Here is a 24558-nt window from a genome sequence, read left to right as displayed (position 1 = left end):
AAAAAAAAAAAGAAAAGAAAGCATTGTCGTGCTTTTGCTTACCTGCCTACCATCCCCCATTCCCAGCTTGGCAGTAGCTATAGTGTTTACAGCCTGAGTTCTAGTGTGGCTTGCTGGTGCCAAGGGGGATGATATGGACAATGTTCTCAAAAAATTGTAGTTCTCAAAAATTGTACTTTTTGACCTGTCGTGGTTCCCTGAAGGACTAGCATAGAGTTTTGTCTTGGTTTTGCCCCCTTTGGAAATCTCTCAAAGTTGGAATGGCTTCCTAGTTGACATCTGTTGAAAGCATGTAAAGACTTGTATGAGATATCTTCAAAAAGTTCATGGAAATTGAGTATTATGAAAAAACTATGCATAGATTTCAAATTTTTTTTACACCAAAATAAACTTATACTAACTTGTTATGTCCGAACAGGATATAGTTTGAGGCACTGAGAAGGGTAAGACATCAGTTGGAAAAAAGCCCCTATCAGAGCAACATGAATTCTGCTAAAATTGCAGCAAGAACAAACATCAAATTTATGATGAAGCTTGGGTAGAAGAATGGTGAAATCGCGGATGCTTTACAAAAAGCTTATGGGGACAATGCCCCCAAAGAAATCAGCAGCTTACAAATGGATAACTCATTTTAAAGAAGAGACAAAACAATGTCGAAGATGAAGTCTGCAGCAGCAGACTATCCACATTAATTTGTGAGGAAGAAATTAATCTTGTTCATTCCCTAATTGAAGAAGACCAAAGATTAACAACAGAAATAATGGCCAACACCATAGACATTTCTATTGGTTCAGCTTACACATTCTGATAGAAAAATTAAAGTTGAGCAAATTTTCCACTTGATGGGTGCCAAAACCATTGTGCCCAGATCAGCTGCAGACAGAGCTTTCAAACAAGTGGGATCAAGATCCTGAGGCATTTCATAAAAGAATTGTAACAGGAGATGAAACATGGCTTTACCAGTATTATCCTGAAGACAAAGCACAATCAAAGCAATGGTTACCAAGAGGTGGAAGTGGTCCAGTCAAAGCAAAAGTGATCTAAAGCAAAAGTCATGGCAATGGTTTTTGGGAATGCTCAAGGCCTTTTGTTTTTTGACTTTCAGTAGGACCAAAGAACGAGAACAGCTGTTTATTATGAGAGTGTTTTGAGAAACTTGGCCAAATCTTTAGCAAAAAAACACCCAGGAATGTTTCACCACCGAGTACTCCACCATGACAATGCCTGCTCATTCCTCTCATCAAACAAGGGCAATTTTTCGAGAGTTTCAATGGGAAATCATTAGGCATCCACCTTACAATATGACTTGGCTCCTGCTGACTTCTTTTTGTTTCCTAATCTTAAAAGGAAGATTTAAAGGTACCCATTTTTCTTCAGTTATTAATGTCAAAAAGACTGCACTGGACATGGTTAAATTCCTAGGACCCTCAGTTCTTTAGAGATGGACTAAATGGCTGATATCATTGCTTACAAAGTGTCTTGAACTTGATGGACTTATGTTGAGAAATAAAATTTATATTTTTGTTTTTATCTTTTAGTTCCATTTTTCCACAAACATTTGGAAGTCTCCAGGTACCACCCACAGCCACTTGAGGCAAGGGGCAGTGGGTAGCACAAGCATCAGACATACTGAAAAGCCTGGGAAAGAGAAGGCTAAAAAGGAAGATGCATGGATGAATAAGGGCTTTAAGGGTTTTAGAGGGCTCTCACGTCTACTGAGGAATCCAGAGTGCAACATACATGCCCAGAGCCAGACACAAGGTCAGAAAAGACCTCACAAGATGCTATGCTTAACACATTGACTGCCACACTAGAAAAAAAAATTTTCCTTGGGGCCACAGTGTTTTATGATGAAAATGAATAAAAACTTTGAAAACAAAATGATCCTTTCTAATTTAATGAAAAATTTAATGAAAAACGGAATTTATTGACTTCTATTCACTTAATCCACATTTTTGGAATTAATTTGTCAATATTAATTGTAAGAATAGGAGCATCAACAAGTAAGACTTTCACAAACCAACTTCAGTGTTTTGTCCAGATTTTGTTTCACAAGGCCCCAGGCTCAAAACTAGCATGAGTTAAATAGAACTCACGTGGCAATGAATGTGTTAAATCACTGGCAGAGCTTTCGGCTATGAACAAGGAGGAAGTGAAGGAAAGCAGAATTGTAGGTGTTCTGACCAAGTGTTAAAGGAGTGCTCAGGTCAGAAACAATTGGCAAAGAGTGGGAGAGGTTTTTTTCTTTCTTTCTTTTTGGCTCTGTCGGGTATACTGGCTGACCACTGTGATAATGGAATGGAGACTTCAGTGACCACACACGAAAAAATAATTTGGAAAAGTCACTAAATAAACAGATGACTGCAGCCCTCAACAAGCAACAACACAACCCTTCAAGGGGAGGAATCTGATTTCCAGAATTCCTACATTATCATTTAAAAATGTCCAATTTTCAACAAAAAATTACAAGGCATAGAAGAAGAAGGAAAGTATTGTCCATTCACAGAAAAAATAGATATTGACGGGAACTATCCCTGAGGAAGCCCAGCGTTTGGACTTATTAGACAAACATTTGAAATCAGTGATCTTAAATATGCTCAGGGAGCTAAAGGAAAACAGGAGAATAAGGTCCGAACAAATAGAAAATACCAATAAAGAGAGAAATTATAAAAAAGGAACCTAATAGAAATTCTGGAATTGAAAAAATGAACGAAGGATAAAAGAAGTATAAATACCCCCAGAGCTCCAAAAGATGTTTAGTCTCTTTAATAATGAGTTTCATGCAAATAAAAATCACAATGAAATGCCATTTCCCACTCATCAGAAAGTGGGAAAATGGTCCTCTTGAGGAAGCATTAATTGGTACAACTTTTCTCAAGGATAATTTGGCAGAATCTATCAAGAGCCTTGAATCTTTTGATACTGCTATTATACCTTCAAGGAAGTGTAAAAATGCATTGCATATTCATTTGTTTATTGTCATATTCATTAATTTCTTCACAAATATTTATTGAGTCTTATATACCATATGCTTACCCTAGTTATTAAAGAAATATCAATAAATTAAATAAATTCTCTGTTCTTGAAGGTTTTTATTCACGCAGATGAAACACTATAAACAAATAAACAAAATTAATATATGTTAAATGGTAATGAGTGCTATAAAAGATGGCATTATTTTAGGTGAGGTAATTAGGGACTATCACCATAAATGTACAAGCTAAATGTACATTATTGAATAGTAAGTGAAATAAATTATGGTACAAGCAAATTGCTTATTAAATAAAAATTAAAAGAAAATAGTGCCATAATTTTTTCCTAGATACAATAGTAAATTTTATTTTTACCTTTGATTTTTAAGAAATGCATGATTCCAATATTTAAGGCACAAATGTTCAAATTAACATGGTTATGCAGAATATATTAATGAATTACACTATATTAATTCAAGGGAAAAGATCTGAATATACAGGATACCTTCAGCCTCATTTTTAATTAAAAGAAAATAGTGCCATAATTTTTTCCTAGATACAATAGTAAATTTTATTTTTACCTTTGATTTTTAAGAAATGCGTGATTCCAATATTTAAGGCACAAATGTTCAAATTAACATGGTTATGCAGAATATATTAATGAATTACACTATATTAATTCAAGGGAAAAGATCTGAATATACAGGATACCTTCAGCCTCATTTTTAATTAACTGACATTGTTGCTTTTATTTATCAGCAGGTGGTGCTATTGCTTGTGTAAGAGATAACTTTGTGCTTCTCATTTTGTCTGCCTGTTCAGTTAGTCATCACAATAAAAAGACTTCTCTGTTCATTTATCTACTCGATTAAAATAATTGCAATGATTAATCATCTGCAGTAACTAGTCTTACCGCCATATGTAGCTTTTCATTGTCAATGACACATAAAAATTAAAACAGTCTGTAGTTTGCTAATTTGTAGTATATGATCTTAAAAATTGGGCAATAGTGAGACCCTGTCTCTACAAAAATAAAAAAACTAGCCAAGCATGGTGGTGCACTCCTATAGTCCCAGCTACTCAAGAGGCTGAGTCAGGAGGATTGCTTGAGCCCAGAAGTTGGAGGCTGCAGTGAGCTATGACGACACCGCAGCACTCTACCCTAGGCAACAGAGCAAGACACTGTCTGAAAAAGAAAGAAAGAAAGAAAAATAATCAGCATGCTTTAAAGAAATGTAAGAAGCCTTGCATCTGTTTTATTGTCCACTTAAACTTAATTTGCAAATATACAATTTTATGAATTGAATTCATTGAACTTGGCCAAAGATTATGCTTTTGAGGGTACTTTCAATGTAGTATATTTATACAGGAGTAATAAAGAGAAGGGTAAGGTTGGCATTGGGGAGGTACTTTTAAAAGTCCTTATAGTTAAGTCATTTTTTTAGTTTAAATATTTATTTCCCTGTTGGGAAATAATCTGCATGCCTAAGCAATTTGAGAGAATACAGAAGAAAAAAATACAGCCTCTTATCTCAAAGGGCTGTATCATCCTTTGATATGTCAACCCTTTATAGAAATTCTCAATTGTGCTGTGTAGTATGATTGCTTATTTTATTTTATTTTATTTCATTTCATTTCATTATTTTATTTTATTTTAATGTCAGAGTAGCATTAGCATATTTGTAGAGCTCTGGAGTCAAGACTCCTGGGGTGAGTTTACAAAGTTGAAGGCTTCTTCTGGGCCCTTAGTTTCCTCACCTACGAAATAAGTTGGCTAGGCTGAATGCTCACCTCTCTCCTTTCAGTTCCACAATTCTATGGTACCTTTTCCACGGGTATTGGACACCCTGCTTGCTTCTTTTTATGAGTATTAGTGTGTTGTTTCTTTGTTTTTTAATATAAAGTCGTGATATAGGAAGAGACAACATTGCACGTGGCACACTACAGGGGGACAAAACTCGAGCAGTGCTGGAGACATGTGCTGACCCTATGGCTTCAGACATACTCTGTGTTTTATTATAGTTTGATACAGGTAGAAACCATTAAGCAAAAAGGAGAATTGGTTATAAGGATTCAGGGATATCTTCTAGAAGCCAGGGTAAGGACGTAGCTAGGCCTCAGGAACCAGGAACTGGAGTGGTGGGAGAACACAGAAAGTACACCCCTAATGTCTTTTGCCTCCGTGTCTGTCTGCGTATCCCAGCCCTTTTTTTCCTTTCCTATCAGACTGACCTTTTTAACCCCCTCAGTTTATGTGCTGGAAATTGACCAGTGTTAACATCTCTCAAGTGCACATCTTCTCTATTCAAGAGAGCAGTCAGACTGAGACAAGAATCTTAGTCCCAGATTTAAACACCCCCTAGGGGAAGGTATCACTGGCCTAGCCTAGGTTAAGTACACATGCCTGGTCTAATCAGATACGTCTAGGCAAGATGGGGCAGGTCGTATAAACATGGCTGCCAGGACACTAACATGGTAACTGTATGTATTGCTGATGAGGACCCGGTCTTAGTAAATGAAGGAGGAAGAGGAGAAAGGCAGCCAACCTAAATGTTACCGTTTGTGTTTCAAAGCCATTTTAGTCTAATTTACCAAAAGTTTTCAGTTTAATCCTCAGAGATTTTCTTTTTACATGAATAAATTTCTGACTTTTTAAAGGCAATGAGAAAATTAGAATTACATTTTAGATTTTGTATAGAACCAACTTTGCTAGAAGCCATAAAGTGTAAACCATAACTGTGCTTCCTTTACAACAAGACCTTGTTGTCCAGAATTGAGAAACTAAGCAAACAATACAAAATCATGTTTCTATTACAGAATTTACTTTTATTACTTTTAATCTTTTAAAAATCAACACCTAACACATAAATGGTCTATAAATGTTGCATTTTAGTGGATCATTGTATATACAAAAGATATTGTTTAGTTTTTAATGACATATTGGTACTAATATGTAAACAGATGGTTAAATAACATCGTTATTTAATGGTAAGGGTTATAATTGTTGTAGAAGAACAGAGAAGGAATAGAATAACAGTAAATTTTCAGGTAAGTTTGTACTTTTTTTTTTTTTTTTTTGAGACAGAGTCTCACTCTGTCACCCAGGCTAGAGTGCAGTGGTGTGTCATCATAGCTCACTGCAGCCTCAAACTCCTGAGCTCAAGAGGTTCTCCTCCCTCAGTCTCCTGAGTAGCTGGGACACCATACCCGGCTAATTTTTCTATTTTTTGTAGAACCAAGCTCTCACTCTCGCTCAGGCTGGTCTTGAACTCTTGGCCTCAAGCAATCCTCCCACCTTGGCCTCCCAAAGTGCTAGGATTACAGGAATGAGCCACTGCACCTGCATCTGGCCCAACATGAGTTTTTCAAAGCAGAGAATCTTTACCAGCTGAGTTAGAAGATGAAGAAAGAAGAGAAATTCAAAGTAAGAGCAGCTGAACCTGCTGTTCCTGACTTCAAAGATTGAGGAAGGGACCACAAACCAAGTTATGCAGGTAGCCTCTAGAAGCTATGAATGGGCAGTAAGGAAATGGGGAACTTAGTCCTGCAGTGGCAAGAAACTGAATTCTGTGAACAACCTGAATGATCAAGGAAATGGACCCTCTCCCAGAGCCTCTGGAATGGAATGCAGCTCTGCCAACATCTTGACTTTTGCTTGGTGAAACCTTGTTGGATTTATGATCTATAAGATAATAATTTGTGTTGTTTTAAGTCTCTTAAGTTCATGATAATTTGTTATAGCAGCACTGGAATACTAATACAGTATCTTTGGAACTGCAGTTCAGGGCCAATCTTTGCAATGAGTTATGTGGGTGGAATATCCTGGGAAAGAATTTCACCCCCTTCTTATTAATATCTTATTGATTCCAAAGTTTCTCCCATTAGCTTTATTGCTTTGATTTAAGAAATTGTTATTTCTTAAAATATAATAGTATCATGGGAGTAACACTTAAACTTGTTCTTATCAGATCATTTTTTGGTAATTTGGCTAGCTAAGAGCAGATTTTAGAGTGTGAAAAAACAGGCATAGAATATTTTTGCCCAGGGAGATGGCCCTTTGTGGGGAGATTTTGGTGAGTCATAGAACACTGTCAAGGTCCTGGGTTTTGGGGAGATGCCAGTGGTCTTCACCCAGGGTCAAAACCAAATTGGTCAGCCTCACAATTTTTAAAGACTGCCCTGCCTTTAGACAAAAATATATTGCTAAATTTCTCAAAAGCTAACGGCAATTAATTGTTGCATTCTTGTTCATTGATATAGTGATTCTTCATAGATGGCTCAAACTAACACTGATGTTTTAGTTGGATATCATATTGTGAACACTTTTGTGTTCTATAAAGTTCTTTTATAATTACTGCTTTTTTTCCTATTTTTCTTCTGTTTTTTGCTTATGCATCTTGTATTTTCAGAAATTATTTACACCAAAGCAAGCCAAAAGTCATCTTTGTTTATTTTTTTCATATCCTATACCCTAAGAAAACTGTGTTAGTTGCAATTTATTGTTTAGAATTAGGGAAAATGTAAGAAACCTCACCAGTATTATGAAGGCACAAATACTAACTGGTATTAAATAGTTTAATTAGATATACAGGATAAATTTATATTTTGGAGAAATTTATTGCAAAAAAGTAGTATAACAAAAATAATGAAAACAAAAAGTAGAAAAAACAATGCCCATAATCATATCAAAATCAAATATTTTCATTTTTTTGTATGCCTTCCAAGTCTTTGTCTTTGAGTAGATATTTTTACATGGTTATGATTATTACAAATATATTTTTTATATATCCTTTTACTTTTTAGTGTTAAAATTCTACTCTTATTTTAACTCAATATTATGTTAGTTTCAAAATACTCTTAAACTATGAAAGCAAGCCTGTACTATAATTTCAATAAAAATAGGTTGAGAGGGAAAGATAGTAGCAGAGACAGTGTGTTATTATTTTCTAATTGAGATATAACTTATATACAGTATCTTGTGTACAGCACATTAATCTTTTATATATGTAAATATCCAAGAAACTAATACCCATATTGATAAAGAACATTATCAATACCCCAGAAACATTCTTTGTGCCTCCCCCAAGTCAATTACCCCTTCGTAGTAACTACTATTCTGACTTCTGTTGCTATAGATTGGTTTTGCCTATTTTGACCCTTATTTAAACAGAATCATACGGTATTACACTTTGTGTCTGACTTTTTCTGCTCAATCGTATGTCTGTGAGATTTATCCATGTTGCTAGGTAGAGTGGCATAATTTAAATATTTGAATCCTCCTAAATTTCCCATGAAACAGTATATAAGGAGCCATAACCAAAAACTCACAAACAACAACTCCAGCAAAACTGGGTGGCATTCTATCCCCACAAACCCCAGGATTTGTTCTGGGGTCTTCATACTAGAGTTATGAGTGGATTGCACACCACAATTAAGAGTATTCTGGGTTTGTCTGTGTACTTAATTTCACCTATGCGTTTAATACCTTCAAATGTTTTCTTTTTGCATGTTAGTGTTTTTTTTTTTTTTTTTTTTTTTTTTTTTTTACCATTTCTTATAAGATGAGTCTGGTGGTGGTGAATTCTCTTATCTTTTGTTTTTCTGGGAAAGGTTTTTTTCATATTGTAAGGATAGTTTTTGAAGGATAGTTTCTCTGGTTACAGTATTCTTGGATGACAGTTTTTTTTTTTTTTCTTTCAGTCTTTGAAAATGTTGTTCTACTCCTTCCTGGCTTATGTGGTTTCTGTTGAGAGGTCTGTTGCCAGACGAATTGGAGCTCCTTTATATGTTATTTGTTTCTTTTCTCATGCTGCTTTTAGGATCCTATCTTTGACCTTTGGGAGTTTGATTATTATATGCCTTGGGGTAGTCTTACGTGGGTCGAATCTGTTTGGTGTTCTTTGACCTTCTTGTACTTGGATATTTATACCTTTCTCAAGTTTTGGAAAGTTTTCTGTTATTATTTCTTTGAATAAGTTACCTTCTCCTTGCTCTTGTTCAACTCCCTTTTGAGCATCGGTAATTTTTAGATTTGGTTTTTTTTGAGGTAATTTTTTATATCTTATAGGTGATCTTTGTTACTTTCTATTTTTTCTCCTCTGACTGTATTTTCAAGTAGCCTGTCTTTAAGGTCATTGATTCTTTCCTCTGCTCAATCTGTTCTGCTACTGAGAGGCTCTAAGGAATTTTTCAGTTTAGCACATGTATTTCTCAGTTCCAAGATTCCTGTTTGGTTTTTTAAAAATTTCAATCTTTTTGTTAAATTTCTCTGATAAATTTACTTTTTTTATCCCCTGGTGTGAGGAGGAACTCTATAAATCTCAGTTGCTTTTCTGTGTTACCTTGGAAATGACTGAGTTTTTTTAAAACTACTATTTTAAATTCTTGGTCATAGAATTCACATATTGCCTTCTTGTTAGGGTCAGTCACTGGTCACTTGCTTGGTTAGTTTGGGGGTGGTCATGGTTCCCTATTTGCTGTTGTTTTTTGTGGATGTACATCTTTGTATTTGTACTGAAGAATTATTTATTTATTCCAGTCTTCTTTGTCTGGCTTTTTTTTTGTTTTGATTTTATTGGATATGTTTGTTTAGAGATTCTTTGTAATTTACCTATTGATCTTCTTTCCTTTTTTTCCCACTAGGTTGCTGCCTTCTTTTGCCACTAGGTGGCGCCTTAAGCCCAGGTTTTCCTTGATTCTAATAAAGTGCTGCCCATCCTGAATGGGGGAGGTCCTAAAAGGGATATACCGGTAGAAAGGGAAGGCTGGCTAGAAGTTCATGCCCAGAGGACTTGTGGAACCAACCTCCTACAATGTGTGCTGCTGAGGAGCCACTCTGATTTGGCGTGTCCTTTGGCCAAGTTACAGAACTGAGTTTCCAGGATAGGGAATGGTAGTCTTTCCTCCCTCCTTTGTCTCTGGCTGTCCTGAGGATATTTCTCCCTGCAGGCACTCACAATGCTTCCCCTGAGTTGAGGCAGGGACAGGTCTCCTGCTAGGGAACCCAAGACAGTGGGGAAGCTGGTTGTCCACTTCGATCTCACTTTTTCCAGTATCGAAACTGAATTGGGGAAAATTTTCTGTGTACTTGGTGCTGGGCAGATTTGGGGGAGGGAACATCACAGACATGGAAGTTCAATTCTCTAACCATCTGCTTAGAGTGTTTCACTTCCTTGTGGCTCTGAGAACTGTCTCCTCCTCATATTTGAGTTCTGGGATATTGCTGGTGATAATCTCAGCACTATATATATGTTTTTGGTTTTCTGTGAGGGAACAATTAAAGCCAGCTTGTGTCTGCACTGCCATTTGGGGAATCTGAAGTCTCAAGATATAAAAAGTTTTGACAGAAAGGATAGAGAAGATCTGAAATATATATAATAGGCATGTTCAAAGGAGAAGCCCAAAGCAATGAACAGAACAAATACTAAAAGCTACCATTCAAGAAAGATTTCCTCAAACAGAAGGGATTTGACATTGATATTGAAAAGGCATACCAGATAACTGGGAAAATTGACCCAAATGGCTAACACCCAGAAATATGCTAATAAAACTGTCAGAGTTTAGAGGAAAAAAAATCACTGGACATCCAAGGAAAAGACCAAGTTACTCATAAAGAAGAAAATCAGAATGTCATCAGACTTTGCTAGCAACACTTTATGCCTGAAGACAATAGGTTAACATAGAATACTCAAAGAAAAGATGAGCCAAAGATTTTATATACTGCCATTTTTACCATTAAGTATAAAGGTTATAAGCAAACCATTATAAACATGTAAGAACTCAAGGAATGTTGCTCTCATGAGTGTTTTTGAAGAATCTACTGGAGGATTATCTTCAGATAAACAATATGACCAGAGACATAGTAAAATAAGAACTGATTATGAGTATTAGATATATATTCATCTGCAGAACTAGGACAAAATGATGTCTATGAAGGATACAATATAATATGTACTGGTTATAGGCACCAACATTGCAAAATTGGGGAAATAAAGAGAAAAAAATACAAAAAATAGAATAAACTTGCTGATTGCCTTATAGGTATTAATTGCTAATAAAAGGATATTACTTAAAATCAGATATGAGGAAAAGGGAAGGGAGAAAGCTGTCTTCTAATTTTTATATTGCTTATAGTAGAGAACCAATAGAAAATTGCCCCCTAAAATGTATGGCATGGGGATAGAGTATTTTTATAAAAGTAATTAGTATAAAGTTAATCATTAGATTAAAAATAGAAACTTTCGTGAATACTAAAATATATTTCAACAAAGAGGGAAAGCAAATAAAATAGACCACTTATAAAAGGCTATCTGAAAGCCACAGATATATGCATATACATACTATGTGATAGGCCTAAGGTAAAACATATCGATCATACTATCAATAGCTATTATATGTAGAAATGTTTATCTCCATGTACTACAACAGATGATCTCTGGGACATATTGTTAGAGATACACACACACACACACACACACATCTTTTTGTCACTACCCCTTTCTTAGGTACATGCAAGTGCATATATGAAGAAAGACATAAGGATAAAACAAAAAAATAGTTATCTGTAGAGGAAGGAAGGGAATGGGTAGAGAATAGGGATAGAAGTTAGACTTATTTTACTATACTTTGTTTTCTGTATTTTTTTCTTGTAAATTTGACTTGGAACCGTTTAAACATTTTACATAATTATTAAAAAATTAAATTTTTAGAAAGTAATTTCTAAAACTCAAAATTAAATGAAACAGATGAATCTAAGTATATTGTTGCTATTAAGAATTGGGATTTTTGGCAAAGTGAAAGGAGATGCTGAGATAAGATTGCTGAGGATAAGTAAAAATTCCCGTAGTTCCTGGATTTGAATTGAAAATATCAGTTTGAATTCATGTTGTATTTATCTTGCAAAAATGTCCTTGTTTTATCCACTATAAAGGCCTGGAAAAGCAATGATCAACTCGGTCGTTGTGAGCAGCCCAGCACTTGTGGCCATACTCTCAATACCATGTTCTACATTTTCATAAAATGAACCAGAGCTGACTGAGAAAAGACTGATTCCTGGTGTAGGTCAGGAAATACAAAATATGAATCTGGATATTTAATCATACTAGAAGACAAGGGAAGTGATCAAAAACTATGAGGTTCTGTCAAAAAGACTAAAAAACCAACTTGAAGATCTCACTGGCTAAAATGGGGCCAATTTGAGCACCATATTTATTGAAACACTTCAAATGTGTTAAAATTAATGAGTTCATGACACTAAATAATATTTATTGGTTACATTTGGAAGTTATAAGGGGACCAACTGGTATAATGAACCCCTATTTAACCATTACCTAGCTTCTGACAATTGTCAGCTAATGGCCTTGTGTACCAGCACCCACTTCCCCATGGCCCAGATTATTTTGAAGCAAATCTCTGACGTCATATCATTCTATCACTAAATATTTCAGTACATATCACTAAAAACCCAAAGTCTTTTTTAACTCTAACCCAAATACCATTATTAAACCTAAAAACAACAGTAATTTCTTTATTATCACATATCCAGTCACTATTCAAATTTATATCTTCGAAAACTAACACAGTTATGCACCACATAACGTTTTCATCAACAGTGGATCACACATATATGATAGTGGTCCCATAAAATTATAATGGAGCTGAAAAATTCCTATTGCCTAATGACACTGTAGCCATCCTAGCGTTATAGCGCAACATGTTACTTATATGTTTGTGGTGATGCTGGTGTAAACAAATCTGCCAGTCCTATAAAAGTACAGCACATACAATTACGTACAACACATAAATACTTAATAGTGGGAATAAACAATTATGTTACTGGTTTATGTATTTACTATACTGTACTTTTTCCTATTATTGTAGTGTATACTCCTAATTATTTTAAAAAAAAGTTAACTATAAAACAGCCCACAGGTAAGAAGATTTGTATAATAAGAACAAATCTTGTGTCCATGAAATTGTGAAGAAGGAAAAGAAATTCATGTGTAATATATGTAGGGTTCAGTACTATTTGTGGTTTCAGGCATCTACTGGGGGTCTTGGAATGTATCCCCATGCATAAGGGGGGACTACTGTATACTGAAATATTTAGTGATGAAATGATATGATATTAGGGATTTGCTTCAAAATAATCTGGGCCATTGAGAAGTGCGTGGTGGTACCGATGAGATGAACATTAGCTATTAGCTGATACTTGTTGGAAACTTGGTAACGCATAAGTGGGGGTTCATTATGCCACTCATTCTCAAAATGTGGTCAATGGCCCAGTAGCTTCAGCACCACCTGGGAACTTGTTAGAAATGCAAATTCTTCGGCCCCACATCCGCTAAATCAGACACTCCGAGATGGGACCCAGAAATCCATTTTAACAATCTTTCTAGGTAATTCTAATATACACTAAAGTTTGAGAACCACTGCTTTATATTATTCTTCTTATTTAAAATTCTAATAATAAAAAGTGTAAAAGAAAAAAAAACTGGGTTGATGAATGTAAGAAGCCAAATTTACACATAACTAGGAGAAGCTGGTTTAGAGGCTCAGACAAGGTTATATAGTTTTCTTTTCTTTTTTTTTTTTGAGACAGGGTCTTGCTCTGTCTCCCAGGGTAGAGTGTGGTGGCATCATCATTAGCTCACTGCAACCTCAAACTCCTGGGCTCCAGCAATCCTCCTGCCTCAGCCTCCCAAGCAGCTAGGACTAAGGGGCATGCCACCATGCCTGGCTAATTTTTCTATTTTTTGTAGAAATGGGGTCTCGCTGTTACTAAGGCTGGTCTCAAATTCCTGGCCTCAAGTGATCCTCCTACCTTGGCCTCCCAAACTGCTAGGATTACAGGCATAAGCTACCACACCCAGCCTGTAATTTTCTTAAATTAGCAGATGAGTTGGCATGGTAGTATCAGACAGCCAGCTGCTAATGATAGTTTTAAATCAAATCACAAATTTTGCTTTTCTCTTGAAACAGTGGCTCTTCACTAAAATCACCTAGAAAACTTTTAAAAACATGCTGAGACCCTACCACAAGAGATTTTGGATTTAATTTGTTGGATTAGGGCCAGAGTTTTGCTGGGGGGGTGGGTGTTGTTATTGTTTTTGAGAGACAAGGTCTTGTTCTTTTGCCCAGGCTAGAGTGCAGTGGCACAATTATAATAGCTCACTGCAGCCTCAAATTCCTGGGCTCAAGCGATCCTACCACTTTAGTGTCCTGGGTAGCTAGGACTATAGGCACATGCCACCACACCTGGCTAATATTTTTACTTTTTGTAGAGACTGGGTCTCTCTATGTTGCCCAGGCTAGTCTTGAACTCCTGGCCTCAAGCCATCCTCCTACCTCAGCCTCCCAAAGTACTGGGATTACAGGCGTTAGCCACTGCACCCAGCCATTTTGGTTTTTTAAAAAGCTTCCAAGATGATCTTAATGTGTAGCCTGCATTGAGAACCAGTGTCCTAACTTTATGTGCATAAGAATTATTATATGTCAAGAGCTTGCTAAAAGCTTCCTGTCCCTCATCCCAGTCAGATTCAATAGATTGGGGCAGGGTCCATGAATTTGTATTTCTAAGAAACTCACAGGTGATACAAATGCTGCTGGCCTTCACATACTTTAAGTAACATTATCTTAAAGTAAGAGATAGTCCAATTAAAGAAAGAGATAAGCCTAAGTGAGAGTGTAGAGGAGCAAAAGTAATATCTTTTCTTCCCATCTTAGGTTCATGGATGAGACCCCAATAGGAAAAGATAGATTAACAAGAAAAAAAGCATACAATTTTATTTAATATAAATTTTACATGACACAGAAGCCTTCAGAAATGAAGATCCCAAGAAACAGGGAAACCTATGTATTTTTATACTTAGATTTGATAATGAGTGGACAGTCATGGAAAAGTATGATTGGAAAAAGGGGATATGATCTAATGGTAATAAACTGGGAGAAACTTAGCAAAGCCTGTTTGTTCAGATTCTTCTCTGTGTCTCTGTGGTACAGGGAAGAAACCTCTCCCATGATGGTCTTACGACTTGCCTCAGGGGAGAAGGATGGGAGAAGGTCAGAGAATGACCTTCATGCTTCCGCTGTGTTCTCAAATGCCAAGGTGCCCTGTTTTGGAGGTAGTGTGTTCTGAGCCCCATCAAGAGGGATATTTAAAAATTCATCTTCAGGGTTCTTGCTGCCAGTACCACTAAATTACACCGAGGGAGGCTGCCTCATTCCCTTCTAGAGGGTAGTGATACAAATGTGAATCAAGCATTCCATAGCATATTTAAGGAAAAGAAGGGACTTAGAGTGTTAAAAGCCTCTTTAAAAGCACAAATAATAGAGAGATCTTTTTGGTTTACCAATAAAAACTGTCTAATTTACTGATTGGACAAGATACAACCCTGTCACCCCCAATTTAGTAACTATTAAAGACTTTTCTCTGCTGATTCAGTTTTGCTTGTGTATTTTTTGATCCCTAGAGTAATCTAGAACAGAAATTACTAAATTTTAAATTTTTACATTTAAATTAATTTTTAAACCCTGATCTTTAAGAGTTTTTAATTTAAGAATTTAATTTATTTCCCTGTCATGATACTGTTATACAAGTTGAGCATCCCTAATCTGAAAAATCCAAAATCCAAAACTTTTTGAGTGCTAACATAATGCCACAAGGGGAAATTTCCACACCTGACCTCATGTGATAGGTTGTAGTCAAAATGCAGTCAAAACTTTGTTTCATACACGAAATTACTAGAAATAGTATCTAAAATTACCTTTGGGCTATATATATATAATGTGTATATAAAACATAAATACATTTTGTGTTTGGACTTGAAATTTCCAGTTCCCATGATATCTCATTATATATATGCAGATATTCCAAAATCTGAAAAAATCTGAACTCCAAGACTCTTCTGGGTCCTGAGCATTTCAGATAAGGGATACTCCACCTATATTCTTTGAAATCTGTTTTTTGGGATAAGTTGCATGCTGCAGATTTTATTTTTGTTGGTTCATGTGGACTATGAAAGAAACCAGAGGAATATAGGATGATGATACATTATCTAAACATTTCTTTCCGTTTTCTCTTAGTTAGGATCATCTATCCATAAGTTTTTAGTACATATTTCTATGTTTAATGTTAGTAAGGTTTCTTTCTGGCTGATTTGGTTCTTCAGGTGTTTTAAAACCGTATTTTTTTTTTTTTTTTGAGACAGAGTCTCACTCTGTTGCCCTGGCTAGAGTGAGTGCCGTGGCGTCAGCCTAGCTCACAGAAACCTCAAACTCCTGGGCTCAAGCGATCCTCTTGCCTCAGCCTCCTGAGTAGCTGGGATTACAGGCATGCGCCACCATGCCTGGCTAATTTTTTCTATATATTTTTAGCTGTCCAATTAATTTCTTTCTATTTTTGGTAGAGACGGGGTCTCGCTCTTGCTCAGGCTGGTCTCGAACTCCTGAGCTCAAACAATCCGCCCGCCTCGGCCTCCCAGAGTGCTAGGATTACAGGCGTGAGCCACCGCGCCCGGCCTAAAACCATATTTTAAAGTAAATACAGTATTCGGTTTCGCTTTCTGCAGTTTCACTTTCTACAGCTTCGGTTATCCTTGTCAGCCCCAGTCTGAAAATATTATATTAAATGGAAAATTCCAGAAGTAATCAGAGATAGAGAGACCACATTCACATAACTTTTTAATTATAGTATATTGTTATAATTATTCTATTTTACTCCTAAATCTATTGAAATATAAATTAAAAATTGTTCCATTTTATTTTTAGTTGTTGTTAATCTCTTATTGTGCCAAATTTATAAATTAAACTTTAACATAGGTATATATGTATAGGAAAAAACATAGTATTAAATATTTATAGAGTGAGGTACTATCCATGGTTTTAGGTATCCACTGGGGGACTTGAAACATATCCCTGTGGCTAAGGGGGGACTATTGTAGTTTAAAAAAATATGAATCTGTGGTTTAAAAATACAATTTAAAATAAGATTTCTGTTACCTCTGCACCATGAGAATAGACTAGCTTTACAATGAAAGAGAAATGTGCCAGAAGCCTGGTCCAAACCATTAAATACTATGTATTAATCTTTATGTAAAAGGTAGTCATGTAGTATTTTATAAATCTTGTTTGTCAAACACAAATCAGTTAATTTCATTTTTTGCCAGATGCAGATTATTTTTATCTTTGAAGTTACCAGTCTTCTATACTTACTAGTATTTTTTAAAAGATGGCTTCAAACATGTGTATTCTTTTTTGAATTATTCTTAATTTTGGAAAGGAAGTTTCTAATGTTTTCATACTGCTCATGAAGCAAAGTTTATGGTTTGTTCATTATCTCCTCCTTGATAACTTTATTATTAGGGCTTTTACTTAAGCCATTAAGCAAAAGCTAGAGGTTCAAAAGGGGTGGAGGGTGTTGGAGAAAATGTCAGTGAGTGGACAAAGAGTCAGTCATGCAGTATTTTTATCTTACGCATGAATTTTTATTAGGAATTTAAAATCTTGTTTTATTGTAGTATGAATTAGTAAATCTTTTTCTGTAGTTTTCCATTTCTTCCAAATTTGTTGTCAAAGTGAGCCCATAGCTAATAACAAATATTTCTGAAAAAATAATAATATAAAACAAAATATATATATATATTTGGTCAAGAACACCAACAAAATCAAGACTTAATTGAGGCTGGGCATGGTGGCTCACACCTGTAAATCCTAGCACTCTGGGAGGCTGAGGTGGGAGGATGGGGAGATTCGCTTGAGCTCAGGAGTTCAAGATCAGCTTGAGCAAGAGTGAGACCTGGTCTCTACAAAAAACAGAAAAAAAGTTAGCAGAGTGTGGTGCCTTCTGTAGTCCCAGCTACTTGGGAGGCTGAGGCTGGAGGATCACTTGAGACCACGAATTTGAGGTTGCACTGAGCTATGATGACACCACCATACTCTATCCAGGAGGCTCTCTCTCCAAAACAAACAAACTAACAAAAGACTTAATTGACTATAGGGTGTAAGGTTGAAGAACGGAAAGAGACTATGTACGTAAGTTTAGTCAAATAAATTAACTATCCTTCTAGCAAATACATATGTTACATCTGAAAACTGAAAGAAAATGCATATAATACCATCTATCAAAAAGTTCATTTTTTTCTTATTGTCTTACTTATACAAACAAGAATCTCTTTTGTCCTGTTTGATACTTGTTGATATCTCTAGATAACTTTCTCAGATAGGTGCTAGAAGAGGTACTGCATTCTGGGAAAAAAATAGATTCATTTACTTATACTTTCATGATTTAGAATTTGTGTCAGATATTTTGGTTACATTGTGTGTTTAGTTTCAATTTTTAGTGACTATCTTGAAATACTGTAATCAGAAATCTTTAGATAGAGAGACTATATAGAGCCTTAAGAATTAAAAGTAAGATGTCTTTGTTTTTTCCTACAGCATCTTTGTGTTTACCTGTGCAGTATTATTACTTAAAAGTAATAATGTAAATTGAAATGATGTGGGTTTTATGCAGTTCTTGAGAGATTTCATACACTGTTTTATCATGTGATTCTACTAGGTACTTTAAGAATTATGTCTGTATCTTCTGTTCAGTAAACTATAATTTAATTAAGAAAATTTTTTATAATTCTAGAATAAAGACACATTCTTTTAAAAATTATCTTAGTATGTTATGTGCCCAATTTTAAATTTCTTTAAATTTTTTTTCAATAAATCAATTTTTTCTTTTCTTCCCCAGTGGTCATATACTTTAGAAAAACCCAACACTGGCAGCATATTTAATATTGCGTGGTCAGTTGACGGCACTCAGATCGCTGGAGCCTGTGGAAATGGACATGTTGTTTTTGCACATGTGGTGGAGCAACATTGGGAGTGGAAAAATTTTCAGGTTACGCTAACTAAAAGAAGGACTATGCAGGTATAATTATGTTCCAAGTTTGATTAAAACTGCTTCTTTTCACATTAGTTCATTATAAGGAATATGGAATTATCTTCATTAATTATATTTAGTCAACTTTATAAAAATTCAGCCACATTAGAAATATTTTAACTATGCCATTGGTCACCTTTTCATAACACAAGACAAGAACTTTTCACTGAAGTAGAACCTGAATGCCCTAAGGTACTTTGGTTGTGGGTTTAGGACAGGGTTAGTGAAATTTGAAGCATTTTGAGAATATGTAGATTCACTTAAGAAAGGACAGAAGAAGCCGTGACAAGTAGGAGCACATTAGATTTAACTCTTGGAGCTGACTCCAGGGTAGGCCTGACCTGCCAGTTACTGACAGGGTTCAATTGTTTTCCTCATTGATAATTGGATGAATTTATTTAATGTGATTTTTAAAAATTTTCCTTTTAAGAATCACCAAAGGCAAGTCAAAATGGAAGTTCTTATGGGGAGTTAAGAAGTGTAGAGGAGGAAATACATCTTTTCTTCTACTCATCCTAGGTTTGTGGCTGTAACAAAAGACAGATTAACAAGAGAAAAACATACCAATTGATTTAATATAAGTGTTATGTGACACAGGGGCCTTCATAAAGAAATGAAGACCCTAAGGAACAGTTAAATGTATATACTTTTATGATAGGTTTGATGAAGAGTGGACAGTTGTGGAGAAATGTGATAGGGCAAAGAGGTACGATCTAATGGTAACAAGCTGGGGAAAACTTGGCAAAGCCTGTTTGTTTAGATTCTTCTCTGTGCCCCTGTGTCTTCAGAAATAAGAATGTTCTTTCCTCCAGGTATGGGGAGGGCACCTCTCATATGAGGGTCTTATGACCTGCTGAAGAGGAAGGTCAGAAAATCCTTCCTAGGTTTTATGACGTGCTTTAGGGGAGGACAACAGAAGGCCAGAGTGACCTTCTTGCTTCTTGCTTCTCCTGTTTTCCTAAATTTCTTCAGCTTGTAATATTCAACATGCCATGGGGCCGTATTTTGGGATAGTGTATCCTCAACCCCATCAGAAGAAAAACAGGTAATTTTGAAGTGAAATGCTTTCTAGAGTAATACAAGAAGGTTGGCATGTGGCAATGGGAGATGGGGAAATGTTTTACAGGTCAGAGAACATCAGCACGAGGGATCTACTGAGTTGTAAGCTTCTTAGGGGCACAGGGTACCCTCATTGCTCGTCTTTGTCTCTCCTATAGGGCCTCTATCCCAGCACCTTGCATATAGTAAGTGCTTGACAAATATATTAAAAATTAGTTGAGGAAAGGTACCAGGAGGAAGCTAAAGATAATATGCCAATGCAAATCCTCTGCCAAAGAGAGGGGGACTCTACCTTCTTCCTCCTCTTTTATCTGTATCAGTTGCCTCTATCTTCAGTATTCTTAATTCATATTATTGTAATTACTATAAAAATTTAGAAGCCTATAATCAGGTGATTTCTTGGGTAGATGTATTCAAATATTTTGTTAGCCCAAGTATCCAGATTTTTAAAATTTAGATAATATGGTCACCAGATTCATACTAATTAGGTACATTATACTTTTTCTGTGTTCTTTTTACTTATTTTGTATTTTTAATACTTTTTATTTGGAGAATTTAAAACATATACAGAGCAGTATAATGAATCTCCATGTACTCATCATCTAGCCCCAATAATCATCAATTTATGATCAAGACTGCCCCATCCATGTCCATATCTATTTCCCCTTCCCCAATTATTTTAAAGGAAATTCAGACATCATCTTTTATCAGTCAAAATTTTAGTATATACAGCTAAAAGATAAGGACTCTTTGTTTTAATATAACTACAATACTATTATCATACCTAACTAATAATGATAATTCCTTAACATTATCAAACATCCACTAAATATTCAAATTTCCAGTTGTCTCCCACATGTCACAGTTTTAAAATTTTGTTTGTTTAAGTCAGGATCCAAAATGGTTTACATGGTTACAATTGGTTGATGTGTCTTTTAAGTCTGTTTTAGTCTGTAGGTTTCCCTTCCACCTCTATATCTTCCCCTTGCAGTTTATTTGTTGAAGAAACCAAATTGTTTGTCCAGTAGAAATTTCTCACAGTCTGTACTTTGATGATTGTATTCACTTGGTCTGGTTTGACATGCTTCTGTCTCTGTATTTCCTATAAAGGAATGGTTGGACCTAGATGATGGTGTAACTCTATATTTCTCCTAATAAACCTAAGAATTAAAACATCATTTATATATAGAATTGTGTCTATAGTAAAGAATATATTGTAAGTTCTAACCAATTGATTTGGGGCATAATCATTATCATATTATGGGAGCTAGCTAATGTAGTATTGCTAAAATAAGTACTAGCCTTAATTACAAAAATGCCCCAAGATGAGAATATATCTAGAAAGAAGAGTTTTTCTTTCATAATGAAAAGGAATAATCCTAGCAATTAGAGCATTTTTATTTAAGATAAAATGAACCGTGGGAGTTTTTAAATGGCTTATCTAATCGAAATTATCTTTGTACTTAAAATAATTTTTGCAATTAATTTTTCAAAGTTTTAGAACTAGAGCACTATTTTTATTTTTTTAAAGAGATTTTACTCTCTTAGGAATTATAAACATTTGATTGCATTTTTGCTAATTGGGCCTATTCAGTGTTTTTTCTTAGAATGATTTTACTCACTCATTCAATAGATATTTATTGAGTGATTCTTACTTGCCAGGCATTGGGCTGAGCAATGGGGAATACAAAAGTGAGTAAGACAGATTTGGTTCCTATTGTCTCTGACTTCCTAGTTTAGTACCTTGAAAATCTTTTTTTCTTTTTTTTTTTCATAAATTGGACTCAAATTGATTTAAGGTGAAAAATGAAGGAAAAAGAGAAACATATTGATTCATGTGAAGTCAGGAGAGAGACTGACATGAGGCATTGTTGCTTCAAGCTCAAATAATGTCAACAGGACTTAATCACTTCTCCATCCTGGACTCTCTTCTTCTTTGTTTTGACTCTCATTTTCTTTGTAATTAGTTTTGTTTTCAGAAAGGCTCTCTCCATTTTGTGGCCTTATTAGCTCCTGGCTGACATTCTCTCAACTTTATGTTCTTTAGGAAGAGTGCTTTTTTTCCCGTAGTGATTCCAGCAGAAGTCTCAGCCTTGGGTCTCATTTGCTAAGCCTGGGTCAAGTATATTTAGTCAGGGAAGAGCCTATATAAGATGAGACAACCCTATTTGAACTACTTACTGAGAATAATGGAAGGAATGGTTTCCCAAAGGAAAATCAATGTGTATTTACCAGAAAAGATATCATTTGATTTTGGACAGACAAAAAATGATAGATATGCACTATAGTTTTTTCTTTGGCTGTTTAGCAGCCAGAGTAACAGTATTAGTTACTTATTGCTGCATAATAAATCACCCCAAAACTTAGTGGCTTGAAATAGCAACATTTATTATCTCTCAGTTTCTGTGGGTCAGGAATACAGGCCAGGCATAGCTTAGCTGAGTCCTCTGTCTCACAGTCTCTCAAGGCTGCAGTCAAGGTGTTGGCCAGGGCTTTAGTTTCAACTAAAGGCTTAACTGGGGGAGGATTTGCTTTCAAGCTGATGTGGTTGTTGGCAGGATTCAGTTCACCAAAGTCTTTTGGACTGGGGGCCTCAGTTTCTTGTTGACTGGAAGCCCCCTTCAATTCCTTGCATGTGGCCTCTCTATAGGGCAGCTCACAACGTGGCGGCTTTCTTTATCAGAGCAAGTAAGTAAGAAGGGCCAGAGAGAGTACAGGCAAGTTTTTTATCACTTGAGCTCAGAAGTGACAGCTCATCACTTTTGCCATATTCTATTCACTGGAAACAAGTTACTAGGTCCAATCCACACTTAAGGGGAGAGATTTATGCAAGAGTATGAATACCAGGAGGTGGGGATCATTGGGAACTGCTTTCTAAGCTGCCTACCACACATACATACCCTTATTCATATGTGTATAATTCAGAAATGCACTACTTAACTCATGCAGCTGTTCATATGTGATTGAAAACAGACCCATCCTCTCCCTAAAAGAAGATAACCTAGACTTGCCCAGTTATTATATCTAGCTCCAAGTCTCTGGTCTGGAAAACTATAAATAAATGTGAATTTTAATTCTTCTTCTCTCCCCTCTGCCTCCCCATGTTCCCAATTTACAATGATGAAGGGAAAACAGGGTGGCTGCAATGAAAAGAGTTTACAAAATGGAAGAAGGGAAAACAACACACAATGATTACCAGATCCATAGCTAAAATCCAGCTGGCCAGGAATATCCTGAGAACTCTCTTTCTTAGCAATAGAATTAATTGCTTGGCCAATTTGGCATCTCTAATTTGCTTTTCTGGGAAGATTTCCCTAGACATTTGGGAGGATACCCTTTCTGAGAGCTGGGCTTTTTAGCAGCCCACTTTCTTTTGTTGTGAGGTGGGGTCAGTAGGGACTGAACAATCGTGATGTTTTTGTTCGCCTGGTTTAGACTTTTGTACTTTCCTTAGAAGCTTAGTTGGCTTTTGGTTGACTTGTGTTTCATTAACGTGTAAACCAGAAATCATGTTGAGTCATGATTGTTAAATCTACACTTTGACTTGGCAGTTGCTGTTGCCCTACAGTCTCCCTGGACCTCAGCGACATGATAGTCTGGAGTGACTTAATCTGCCCCTTGCCTCCAGGATGCATCCCAGTGGATAATTCTTTCCAAAAGAGAAGTTGATGTCTTTGTTAGAGGAAGTGCCTAGTTGAGTGCAAGTGCAAAGGATGAGGCATTTCTAGGGTCTAAAGCTTACCTTTTTTTCTTTCTTGCCACTCTAACTTTAGCATGGTGTATAGATTTGGGTTTTAAAGTTCAAGAGTATCTCATTCTTAGTCACTTTATGTCTTGTAAAGATAAGCACTAATAATAGAGTAATTTTGAGGAGAAATTAGTATGTATAAAACAAAATAAATAGTAGCTGCTGCTGTGATTATGAGACTATAGCTATGCACAGGATTAAAAGAGTGTTTTGGAAATGTGCAGATAATTTTTGTACTTATGTCAAACTGAGTAGTCTAAATATTATGCTCAGGTAGAAGTATTAGGTGATACAAGTGTTAGGATATTAATCTTGGAGCTGCCCTGAATTGAAGAGAATAATGGGTGAGTTTTAAAATTCAGCACAGAATATTTCTGATGTGGGATTTGCCATAGTTTTGAAACTGTAACAGCAACTACCAGAGTGTCTTAGTTTTGTTATTATGGCTGGGATGTTTTATCCTGGTTTGGTTCTAGTGTACCAGATTTACAAAAGAAAGGCAGGGGGACATTCCCCCATGTGAAGCTTTAGGCAAATGCAGATTTTAAGAAATCTATTTAGAATTTGAATAATGGTAGAGTTCTATGCAACTGGATTTTTAAATATTGAATTTTCCTAAACCTGTATTAACATCAGTTTGTTTGACTGGATATCATGTTGCTATAAAGAAACTAACATGTAACTTCCCTTAAAACTTTTATATCATTCCATTAGCGTTAAAATGTTTCTAGAAGAAGATGGCATTTTTGGATCTTTAAAAAAAGACCCTGGAGCTCAGACTTCTGGTGAAGATGGTGTCATAACTTCATACAGGGACCAAACAGACATACTTCTGGCTCCAAAAAGATCAA

General features: G+C 35.7%; 1 protein-coding gene across 1 annotated transcript in view; it reads left to right on the top strand.

The window, feature by feature from the left end:
• The window catches only part of IFT80 (intraflagellar transport 80), a 117185-nt gene that overhangs the window by 46043 nt on the left and 46584 nt on the right, over positions 1–24558 (top strand). The window contains 1 exon segment of the mRNA XM_012650422.1: positions 18709–18888. Within this exon segment, the coding sequence (XP_012505876.1) occupies positions 18709–18888 (180 nt within the window).

Source organism: Propithecus coquereli, unplaced genomic scaffold (genome assembly GCF_000956105.1).
Source record: "Propithecus coquereli isolate 6110/MARCELLA unplaced genomic scaffold, Pcoq_1.0 Scaffold325, whole genome shotgun sequence".
In the NCBI taxonomy this organism is placed as follows: domain Eukaryota; kingdom Metazoa; phylum Chordata; class Mammalia; order Primates; family Indriidae; genus Propithecus; species Propithecus coquereli.
This window is presented reverse-complemented; position numbering and strand designations above follow the sequence as displayed.